Here is a 12,868-nt window from a genome sequence, read left to right on the forward strand (position 1 = left end):
TTATTTAATTTTTATTATTAAAAATCTGTTTCGTTTTTTTTTTCTTTTCACAAATATCAACTATATTTATAAAAAATCTTGTTGTTCTTATACTTTAATATTTGTTAATATATGATAAATTAAAAAGAATGTTATTTTTTTTTTTTTTGTTATTTTATTGTTTTTTTGTTGATCGTTTTCTATATAAAAAGAATTATTTTAATTTATTTTTCCGTAAGTATTTTTTGTTTGTTAATTACTTGTAAAAATACAATGTTTAGTTTTTTTCTTCTTCTAAATATTATAACAATTGTGCAGACCATAAAAATTAAATATAGTTATTTTTTTATTTCTTTTTTTTAATTACGTGAGTTGGTATATAAATTTGTAGAATTTTTCTCTTTTTTTATTTTATTGTTATCATTACGGGCTTTCTTGTTCTTGTTTCAAAAATTATATAATTATTGTACGATATTAGGGTAAGTGTGCCTAAGTTCGGCATGTCCCAGTAGTCGGCACTTTTTATTTTTAAGCCCAAATAAATGAAACTATTATAACTAAATGTATTTTGTTTACTTCAAATATATTGTCAGCTATCTTTGTGCACAATTTCGCTAAGAAAAAATGAAATATTCTAATAAAAATTAAATTTTTGTCTGTGAAGGTCCTCAACAATTCATATTCTTAAGAAAAGTACAATAAAGACGTCGAATCTGTTTAACTAAACAAAAATATTATATTTTAATGAATTAATTTATTATTATTATTAATTATTCTTACAAAAAAAATTGGAATGCCGACTGTTGGAAAATGCCATTTCCACAATTGGCAAATGGTGCCGACTACTGGCAAAAAAACATTGTTTTAATAAAACTACAAATTTATGAAATTTAATAAAAAGTTATTAAAACTTTATTTATTATTGCAAAAAATATAGAAAATTTCGAATCTGAATAAATTAACATTGTAATAATTGAAATGTTCCACTCAGAATGGTGAGCGATTAAAAACGCGAAAATCCTAAAAGTGCCGACTACTGGTACACTTACCCTATAAAGTAATAATAATAAAATTAAAAAAAAATTGTCCTTAAGAAAATTTCTATATTAAATACATTATATATGTAGATTTTCATATAAAAGGAAGAGGAAGGTCTACAGACGGATGAGATTCTTTTAAAAAGAGATACAGGATCGACTTATTTTTTATACACATTGAATCAATACATTTTTTAATAAAATATAATTTTTGTTTAATATTATTAAATAATGTATAGAACGGAATGGTGTTACCATGTTTTAATTAGTTGAGGGTTGTTTAAAAAAAATACTCAATATCATTTGATTGGTATAATCATATTTCTGTCTTTTCCAATATAGATGTTTGTGAACGGAAACAACCCTAATACATTCTTCATCCATATAATCAATGAGATTGACATGATTTTAATTAATAAGTTTAACATTCATTTATAATATATATATGGTTTTTACCTTTTATACGTTCATTTGTTTACTTATTTGTGGGAACATTTAAAAAAGCCGCATTTTTTCAACAATTGTTGGCACAACATATGTTACTGCTGTTGTTTTTGTTTGTTTTTCTTTTCTCTGCTGTATTGATTAACTACTGGTTTTTCTGTGGAACGAATGTGTTTGAAATCGAAGGGGGGTAACGATACATGAAAAAACACATAAAACAAATTATAAGAAAATAAAGTAAAAAAAATTAAAATCTGTTATTTAAAAAGCCAAACAAATATTTTATTTAAATGAATAAATGAAATTTTGTCTAGGGCTCCAATATTCACAGAGTTTCTGGGATTTATTTTTTTTTCGGCCAAAATGGAGGGGCATGATGAGATTTTTTTTTCAATTATTGTTGGGTTACCGTTGTGCAAGGATCAAGTATGGTAGATGACATGTGGTGTGGGGGAAATTGGCTGGTTCGTTTTTGTAGGTTTACATGTGCCCATCAAATATGTAATTTCTCACAATTTATTGTAAATGATTTGAGTTTACAGATTGTAATTTAACCAATCCTCTTTTTTTTTCTTTGTATTTCATTTCTGAGAACATGAACAACAAATTAGTGACAAATGGATGGTGGATGATAATTAGTAAAAACGTTGTAACATATTAATTTTTTATAAAAATTTAGCAACATAAAAATAAATAGGGAAGACAAGATACGTCATAAGGGAAGCTATTTTAACAGACCTAGCTGGGTTGTATTTTTAAAACAGCACCAATATATTGTCATAAATTCTATTGAAAATTGTGAAAATTCAAGAATCTTTTCGTACTATGTTATGAATCAGGAATGTGCAGAGAGTCTCACTTTTATGTTCTCCCAATTTTGTGTCTCTCTGATAATATTGTTGTTTAATGGGTGAAGATTATTACGCTCATTTAATGGTTCTGAATGTAAGTAAGAGTGAAGAGTATTACGCTCATTGAAGGCACTAGGGCCTGACCCTGCCCTGTACATAATATACTATTTCTCCAAATGCAAAAAAGGCCTATAGATTTGTTGATTGGTCACGTGCGCTAGAACACTTTCTTGGTCAGCGATGGGTTGGGGTAGAACTCTTTTATTCATTGAGTTGTACAGACATCGACATAAAAAAGTAACTTAGAAAACTTCGCTTAAGCGACGTGATTTTTTGTTTGACTTTTTATTGAGGACAATAATAAGATATAGTCTGTAATAATTATTTTATACTTGCTTATTATGAAATACAACACTATGTTTTGGGAGTATTATAAGTTTGATTGGGATAAAAATAATGTAACACCTCGAAATATCTATCTCGCCGGGCTGAGACGATCTAGCTATGTATGTCCGTCCGTCCGTCTGACCATGTTAATTTGTAATCACTATAGGTCGCAATTATCCGACCTTCAAGAAATTTAGAATGAAGGTGGGGCTGCTTTTGGAGATGATAGCGAAATATTTAGGGGTTGAAATGGACCAAAACTGACAAAATTTCCTGATTTTGCAGTTGCTATATAGATCGCAATTAGCCTGCTGTATAGATCGGAATTTAGCATAGGCCTAGAGCTTAGGGCTGGGCAGAAGTCTTCCAATTTTGATGGTCATCGGGTAATATTTAGTGGGTGAAATTGACCATAAAATTTGTGTTAAATAAATGTCAAATTTTCCATTGAACTGCGACTATTTTTAATCCCGGCGAAATCACGAATAGACGAACAGGTCAATTTTGACCGTTATGTAGATGCCGATAGTGAATATAACGGATATACATAGCGAAATATATACAATGTATGCATGCAAAGGAAGGGGATGTTAGCTAGAATGCTTATATCTGAAGAATGGCTAGACCGATTTTGACTTCAATCAATTCAGTTCAGAATGTCCTCTTGACATAAAAGAATAAAATCTACAAAAATTGGATAAGAAATATACCAATAATGATATTAATATAGATTTTTTTTTTTATTATTTTGTAATATTTTTTATTTTTTTCATATTTTTTATCGCATGCGATTTTTTCAATTTGACTTATAATATTGAAGTCTATTTTTCACCTTACAACACAGGTTGGGGTTATTGTATACAGGTTGCAATTATCGTCCGATCCTCACGAAAATTTTTACGAGGGCAGGGTTAGGCTCAGAAGGGCTAGGCCTATTGTTTTCAAAGATGTCCGCAATATATTTAGGGGTTGAAATGGACCAACAACTTAAAATGTTCCTGATTTTGCAGCCGTTATTAAGGTCATAAATAGAAACCAAAGGACACGAAATCTCGCATTAAATTAGAGTTTAGGACAGCGGGTACAATGGACCACTACTTTTGTGTGAAAAAATACCAACATAACTTACAGACCATATCCGAAATACACAAAAGGTGAACTTCTGGCTATTTATGCTAATTCCGTTGACGAGTATAGCCAAATATCGTAGACAAACAAATCGTATACAGGGTTGCCCATATTCGACGGACCCATCTGGCAACGCCATAACTTTTGACAGAGATGTCACATCGCTTAATGACATACCGCATTTGAAGCGGCACGCGCTCTGAAATAGTTGAAATTTACATTCAACAGAAGAAGTCAATTGTGAAAACTCAACGTGCTTTTAAAACATTAAAAAATGTGAGAAGTGCGACATCTAAGAACACCATTAAGCGTTTATACGAAAAATTTTCGACTGGTAAGGCTCTTTCTAATCCGAAGAGGCCATATAAAAGTCGACCAAGGCGATCGGCCGAGAATATCGCTGCCGTACGAGCCTGTTTTGAGAGGTCCCCAAGAACATCCCAAAAACGCCGTTCTCAGCAGTTGGGCATGGCTCGGTCCACTTTACAACGGATTATTCGCATTGATTTGCATTTGTTCCCGTACAAAATTCAATTGACGCAAAGAATGTTGCCTGCGGACAAGCCTCGTCGATGGGAATGGGCCCAAAAAAACTATGAGTCCGTCGAATATGGGCAACCCTGTAGATGAGTCTAAATTTGGAGATACAGAGGGTCTTATTGCTTTCGAAGATGATCGCAAAAAATTTGGGGGTTCAAATTAACCAAAAACAGAAACAATTTCCTGATCACACAATTGAAGCCAATCGATACGCCTGAGAAGAGAGTTAAGGACAGGAAAGAAATCTGACATTTGCGATGACAATTGGATTTTACCACAACATCTAACAGCACGACGGAGTACGTAAATATTGGGCACATGTCCTTGTCAAAAAGCTAAGGGTAATATGTGGGCAGTGCTTTAAGCGATATCTTCCAAAATGAATTTGGACATAAGGGGACTTCTACCATATTGTAGTGTTGTAGGGTATCACATGGTCGGTCCCGCACGACTATTGCCTATGCTTACTTGCTTTTGAAATAATTTAATGAATAAGACATAGGCATTGATTTGTTGATTTGATTTTCTTTATTTTGCTAACTAGTGAGAGTCGTACAAAAGACAAAATAGAGCAAAACATTGTAAGGCAAACCTATTTGGAGCCACTCCCTACTAGAATTCGAAGAAGAGTACTCATACGAGGAAAAAAGAAATAGAGGAAGAACACTTTGCTTGTTTTCGAATGGTATTAAAAGTCACTTGAAATCGAGCAGTGTATGCTCTTTAAATGTTTGCCCTGTAGTAGTTTTTTTATATATAAGTATATGCAATTACGATTGTTGCTTTTGTACACAAAATTCACCGGTCCCTGGATTCTATTTTCTCTTTTTTTGCTTTAATACATGATCTCCCACACAAATAACAGCAATATCAAAACCTGTGTACTACTAAACACAACTTAGAAAAGAAATTAACTTTTTTACTCTATTTCTATTTTAAAATCTTACCACCTTTTTCAAAGAGGAGTTTCGGCGGCACTCACGAATAAAATCGTAGCTCTGGTCCTAATTACCACAACTGTGGGAGAAATTGGCAGCCAAAAGAGGAAAATCTTACATTTTTTAGAAAAAATGTGAAAACTGAATCTCCAATTATAAGGATTTCTTCATTAACAAAGAACGAAAAGACTATCTACGTTTCCAATGGACTCTAGAAAATGTCAGAGATCAGGGAAGTGTAAATGTAAAGAATTTCTTCATTAACCAAAAAACTAATGGACAATCTACGATTCCATCTGGAGTTAAAGGCATGGACGAAAATGCCCACATATCCCTATTGAATAATAAAGACGTATTGAAAACCAGAAAAATCTTATGAGAGGAGATCCCGATGAGGGAAAAAAGAAAAAACCTTTACTAGATAAGAAAGAGATTAGGGGGGTAAGACACATCCTTAAGGGTCACCTGGGCCTAAAAGGTCACTTCTACAATATAGGTTGCACAGATAACAGCATATACAAGGCGTACGAGGAATATTGTGAAACGTTCGAGCATTTTCTCTGTCAATGCCTAGCGTTTGGAAATATTGGATCCTAATTCTTAGGAAACGACTCAATACCAAACATCCAAGCTGACCTTGAATTCCATCGACAATAATGAACCACTTGGGAATTATGAATCTCTCTGCGACTGTTCTTTTGGAATCATTCAAAATTATAAACGTTTTTTATTTTCGTGTTCCAATAAAAAAGGTTTTATTCGAAAAAATTAAATGTAACCTAGAATTCCTCAAAACCCACATATGCTATTCTGAACTGAAAATTCAAAAAATCCTAGTTATAACTCAATATTATAAAATAATTAACCTTGACATTTGACCTCACAATTCTCGGGACGCACACTTAACAATGTGGTCTTAAGTTGGTCTTATGAAAAATCTTCAAATATGTATGCTCTTCAAAATACCTCTGTCTATTTAGGATTTTTTCGCTCTCGAAAATTTTAATGTTTCAATTTTTTCTATACAGACTTACAACGACACTCAAGTCTTCAAGACAAAGCTAGAATAAATTGCACAAACTTTTCAAAATAAATTCAGCATTTTAAATTTTAATTTCCAATTCAAAAAGTCCCTACTATAATTTCGAATAAACAACTTTTTTTAAACTCTAAAATCCATAACGTCCTTCTTCTCCCTTGTTCCGGGAAGCAAATTGGAGCATATCCGTTTATCTTCCTTTAATTTGCATTTACGTTCTCCGACCCTTAGACATAAAAAAACCCACCAACCTTTGTTGAGCAAGAACCGAAATATTTCACACCACAATTCAAAAACAACATAATCACACGTTTCCGTTTCCGCTATTCCTTTTTGCCATCCAAAAAATTTGTTTTGGAAAATCGGAATTCCGCAACATCAAATGGCGATTTAAAGCTTGTCCTTGTGCCTGGTGACTGGTGTCATTAGTCCAACAAAATTCAATGGAGTTTCAAAGAAAAAAATCTCCATGCTTCCGTTACACACGAGAAAAACCAAAATAACCAACAGCAAGGACAACAACACCGACAACAACGCCGGGATGTTGTAAATGTCATGCCAAACAAACCTCCAGTGTGTGTGTCTGGATTAAAATAAGGAGCAAAAAATATTTAACTACGCGACTTTTTTATCTGTACACCCACAGCTGAAGAGCCTCCAGGCGACAATGAATTCAAATGACTTATGTCTGCTTAGCCTCAACGCGACGGCCATCGTTATTATCATCATCTGCATTGGTATCAGCATCACCCTGAGAACGTGCCTGATGAGAATCATGAGAATGATGATGATGATGTTTATCACTATCACTGAATTCCTTGTCACCTTCTTTGTGTTTATCCTGGCTGGCCGTTTGAGTTTTAACAACTTTTTCAATGGTTTTCGTAGTTCGCGGTATGCCACTCGTCACAATGTTTGATATGGTTGTGGTGGTCGTTATAATGGTCCCATTATCATCCGTACAGGTAGTGGTGGTGCGGCTTAATGCTTCATCATTGAGTTGGTCAAATATTTGTTTGTGTGACCCGCCGGCATTTAATAAACGTTGGAAGATTTCTTCGCCGGATTCGTCGGAAATGGTTCGGGTTGTGGTGGTGGTTGTGCGGGATGGTGTGGTTACATTGGAGGCAATAATTATTCTATGATGCTGCTGTTCTTGTGAGTCAGGTTGTGTTGCATCGGAGGAACTATCATGGGGGGTAGTGATTATTGTCTGGGTTGTTGTAATTTGTTTGTGCTCATCTCTGGAACTCTCAGCTTTCTTGTGATCCTTTTCACTATCGTCATCATCATCGATTAACAGATTTTCTACAGATTTACGCAATTGTTTGGTTATTTCGGCATATTTCTTTTGCTCTTCCAGCAATTTTTCCAAAGTTATCACAGAATCACTTTCTTTAGGTTTGACTTCCTCCTTGGCTGATGTGGTTGTTGTAGGAGTAGGGGCCTCTAGTACTTCCAAACTAGTTTCAGTTTCGCCATGAACTGCATCCATGGCCTCAGCGGCCTCTTTCATGGTGTTATAGGTCTGGGATTTCTGTAATTGACCCGGTGTGTTGATGTTACGATTCTCAATAACTTTGGCACCATCAACAAATGTAATGTGTATGGTATCATCGTCGTCATCATCATCATCGTCACTGCTATCACTGCTCTCGGAGTCTTCTGAATCATCGGATTCTTCATCTTCATCTTCTTCCTCGTCCTCATCATCATCATCTTCTTCGTCCTCATCTTCCTCCTCTGCTTGATCGCCCTCCTGCTCATCATCGTCATCATCTGGTTCTTGTGCCAATTGCATTTCAGTGGCATCCAACTCATCCTCGTCCACATCTTCATCCCGAAGCATATGCTCCCTTAACCTTTTCATATTATTTCGATTGCTGTCCCGTATCAATTCATTGATTATATTATCATTACCATTATTGTCTTGCCCAACCGAAGTCTGTACGGTATGGGTGAGTTGGCGACGATAGTTGTATTCATCTTGATCTTCTAACTCTTCATCATCGGTATAGGCCTCATTGGTATCTTTGTCCTCTTCCAGACTTCTTTGCAGATTATATTTCACTCGCTCATTTTCGAGTAGTTCTTCCAAAACATTTTTCATTTTGGCATTTAGGGAGAGTTCTTCGCGTGGCTTACTCGCCGAGGAAGATGACGAGGAAGAGGGCAAAACAAATGTACCACTGCGCATAACCTGAGTGGCTCCATGATCGACCTCTTCTTCCTCGTAGTCATCCTCAATGTCATCGTTATCAAAAGAAGGATATTCACAATGCCGGGGACGGCTAATGGCAATACTCTGCACCTGTCCCTCGCCAGATATCAAGGGGTTCACCACTTGCACTATATTCTGAGTAGTGGTGGTCGTGGTGGTGGTTATGATTTCACCCTCCTCCTGGGGTCCCACTTTCTTCGTCGTGGTAATCGTCGTTGTAGTTGTAGCTGGCACAACAATTTCCTTGGCCAAAGTTTGATGCATGGTAATGGTATTGGGCTTTATTGTAACTTTGCCACTGGTCGATGCAGAACCCACGCTCTCCAATGACGATGGACCAAAAAGGCCCGTACTACTAATGCTATCCAATTCAATTGATGGTAATTCATCGTCGTCATCGGTGCGTAAAAAGAGTTTCTCTGTATTTGCCTGGACGGTTACAATTGAGGCAGTGTCCGTTTCGTCGCCCTCATCCTCATCTGTAGATGCTGGCAGCACAACCACTAACTCTTCCGGTTCCTTTGGAATTTTTATTACCTCAACAACAGCATTACGCTCAACCTCCGGTGCTGATGGTTCTCTTTCCTCCTCCATCTCCGCCTCCTCCTCCTCCGCACCATCATAGTTTTTAGTTATTTGAAACTTTTCTAATGTTTCTACAACAGTTTTACGAACGTGAGGTATTGGAAGAATTCCGTCTTTAATGGCATCTTTGGCCATCATCTTGTCCAATCCAGTGACGGCGTCGTCAAAGTCTTTGCTTGGCGCTGCGGTCGTGTGGTGCAACAACATCTGGTCCTCAATCTCCAGCTCGGGCACGAACTGCTGTAGTGATGCACTGGATGTATCGTCGTCCTTTTCGGGGTCTTGCAATTCTAATGAGATTATCTTCTCTCGACTAGTTTCCACCTGAATGAAGTTGTAAGGAGATGTAAATTTTTATGTTGTTTTGTTTTTATTTTATTCTCTAAGAAAGTTGTTTTTGCAATAAAAGTATAAGAAGGAAGAGAAGCAAAAGTAGCAAAAAAAAAATAAAGAAAATAAAACCCAAAAACAAAAACAAAAAAAGGATGTGAAATAAACGCAGCATAGAGAACAGCAACAGCGTGTGTTTTGTACGAGTATGCAAATACAGTGGAGAATGTTTTAAATCAAGTTTATTTTATTGGATGACCTGAAATTTTGAAAATGTTCCTGTCATTTTTCTCTCATTACTGTCATAAGGGCAAAGTAATTTAGACCTTTTAATTCAAATATGTAAGGACATCATTGGGACCGTTATTATGAAGACCAAAACCACACAAAATATATTGAATGAATAACAATATCCTAGGTTCCAACGACAAATTCCAAAAATAACCGCTTTAATTTAAAACTTGGATTCTTAGGGCGCAGCATTTCCCTTGCAGAGATTTTATAACCTACAAAGCAATGTATAAGAGTTTTTTTTTGCCTAAAATAGTCTATAAAGAGGGTGAGATGAAAAAACTGCAAACAACTTAAGACTGCTGTTATTTCTAAGCCATTCGTCCGACAGCTGTTAAACTTATTCTAGTAACATCTCATTATATTGTTTACAAGCGTACAAAAACATTTTGGTGAACATTTTCCAGAAAAAAAGTTATTCCTGATGAAATTCAAGCGTGATAGTGTGATTTCTTTATATTTGGCTGGAAAACCACAAGTGGCTATCGTTAGAGCACTCCAGCATTTAAATGTGAATAAATCTTTTGTGTCTCGTACCATCGCTTGTTACCGTAATACGGGTAGCGTAGCCCGACGTCAAGGAAGTGGACGGAAGAAAACAGCAACAGCAGCAGAAATAGTTTGAAAAGTAAAGAAGCGACATAATCGAAACCCGCGTCGCAGTGGCCGAAAAATGGCTCGTGAGCTGAACATATCGCAATATTCCATTCGACAAATATTAAAAAAATTAGTTCGGGATAAAGCCATTGAAATTTCAAAAAAGTGTAAGAACTTACACCGCAACCGAAAGAAAATAGACTCAAACGAGCTAAAGAGTTGTTTCACTTAGCCGAAGGTGGTGAACCGTCGAATTTGGTTTTCTCCGATGGAAAAACATTCGTTTTATCCAAATGATCGTGTTTACTTGCCAAAGAGGTCAGCTGAAAATGTGCACCTTCGGTTGGTTACCAGAACTTAAGCGCTGGCTATGGTGATGGTGTGGGCCGCCATAACAGCCGATGGTCGCTCTCCGCTCGTATTAATCGACCGTGGCTTCAGAATAAATGCCGAATATTATCGCGAAAATATTCAGGAGGAGGTATTAAAGCCTTGGGCACGTAAACATTTTGGACGTAGACCTTGTACATTCCAACAGGAATCAGCACCATAGCACTCAGCACGCGCCACCCAAGAGCAAAAATATCGCAGAGCAACATTCGGGCAACGTGTGATGGTTTCATTGGCCGTTTGAAGGTCATAATTCGTGCCAAAGGTGACCAATTCGAAGAAATCTAAACTTATTATAAAATTTGATGCTATTTCCGACATGTTTTGCTTTCATTCAATTAAATTAAAAATACAACAAGTTAAAATGCAGTAAGTTCGGCCGGGCCGAACCCTCCACCATTTGGAACAAATTTGGAAATTTTCAAAAAATAAAGTCCTTAAAAAATTCTGTTAAAATTTTAAAAATACCGAATATAGCCGTTATATTGGTGTCTATACGACGTTTACCTACATTGGCATTGTTTGTCATAGGCCATTACCATATTCAAATTCGAAACTTGAAATAAACGGTGAATAATGTAGCTAAAATCATCAAAATCTCGTATATAGGGAGGTACCGTTATATCGGAGCTGTGCGAAGACCTGGACCAGCAAAAACAATTTTCTGTCACAGGTTATAGCATCTATTACGAACGTCAAGTACGACATCTCAAAAAATGTCGGTGGGTATTGCACCTACCGAATATAGAGAGGTACTGATATATGGGGCCTATACGAAGACCTGTACCTGCATGACAATTTTCTGTCACAGACTGTAGATTCCATTACGAACTCTAAATACGTAATTTGAAACGATTCCGTAAATAATGACGCTAAAATTATTAAAATACCGAATTTTGGGAGGTACCATTATGTGGGGGCTATACGAAGACGTGGACCTGCACAGACAATTTTCTGTCATAGGCTGTAGTATCCATTACGAATCTCGAATACCAGGTCCACGTCTTCGTATTGCCCCCATATAACGGTACCTCCCGATATTCGGTATTTTCATGCTTTTAGCGACATTATTCACCGGAATTGTTATAAATTTCGTATTTAAAATTCGTACCGGATACATCAGCCTACAAAACTAAAAATCGTGTGCAGGTCCACGTCTTCGTATATCCCCCATTAAACGGTACTTCAAGATTCTCGGTATTGGTATGATTTTAGCTAAATTATTCAATGGAACTATATCAAATTTCGTAAGGGGTACTACGACCTATGAAAAAAAAAATTGTATGCAGGTCCACCTCTTCGTATATACCTCCTGATATTCGGTATTTTCTGGATTTTAGCGACATTATTCACCGAAATTATTTGAAATTTCGTATTTTAAGTTCGTAATGTGTACTGCAGCCAATGACAAACAATGCAGGTCCACGTCTTCCACATAACAGTTTTCATTTAAGTCGTACTTTTCGTTTTGTTTTTTTTTTTTTTTAATTTTAAATTTTCTTCCAAATGGTGGAGGTATTACAAGTGCGACCCAGCCGAACTTAGCTGCTTTTTTTACTTGTTATTTTTATAGTTTTTCTATCCTCACGGTCAAAGGTATTATTAACTGTATTTAGATATATTTTTAAGTCTTTGTCTGTCCTCTGTTTCTGTTATTTGTTTTAAGTCTTTTTTCTAATTCTTATAATTATAATTCTAATTTTTATCAATATAAAGTTTTCTAATTTTCAATAACTTTTCAAAAATTCTCCACTGTATCGCACAGATTTGCATTAGCAGCATTACGTGTCTTCTGTACATGTCTGGCTAAGGTATTTTCTTGCATAAGTGTAAACGCCTCTGTGCGTATGTATTGGTGTGTGAAAAAAACGGAAAGTTTTGTGGAAAGATATTGTAAATTTACTTGAATGTGTTCAGCATATAAATTATTTAAAAGAAAAATGTTTTTTTTTTTTATGTGTATATGCAAAAACAAGGAAACTAAACATACATATATATATACAGATATTGTATTAAAACTAAAGTGTCTTGGATTTATTGGAGTGATCCCATGAGTGAAAGATCAAATACATATGTATGTAGGTGTATACATATTAAATGGGTATTTAATT

At 35.5% G+C, this 12,868-nt stretch overlaps 1 protein-coding gene across 1 annotated transcript in view; it reads right to left on the bottom strand.

Annotated features, from left to right (window-relative positions):
• Positions 1 to 217: 217 nt before the first annotated feature.
• The window catches only part of LOC101895704 (uncharacterized), a gene marked incomplete in the record, with an annotated part of 445,807 nt that continues 433,156 nt past the window's right edge, over positions 218 to 12,868 (bottom strand). The window contains 2 exon segments of the mRNA XM_059128648.1: positions 218 to 1,617; positions 7,169 to 9,473. Of these exon segments, the coding sequence (XP_058984631.1) occupies positions 1,556 to 1,617; positions 7,169 to 9,473 (2,367 nt within the window).

The sequence above is a fragment of the Musca domestica genome, unplaced genomic scaffold, assembly GCF_030504385.1.
Source record: "Musca domestica strain aabys unplaced genomic scaffold, Musca_domestica.polishedcontigs.V.1.1 56, whole genome shotgun sequence".
NCBI classification, from domain to species: Eukaryota; Metazoa; Arthropoda; class Insecta; order Diptera; family Muscidae; genus Musca; species Musca domestica.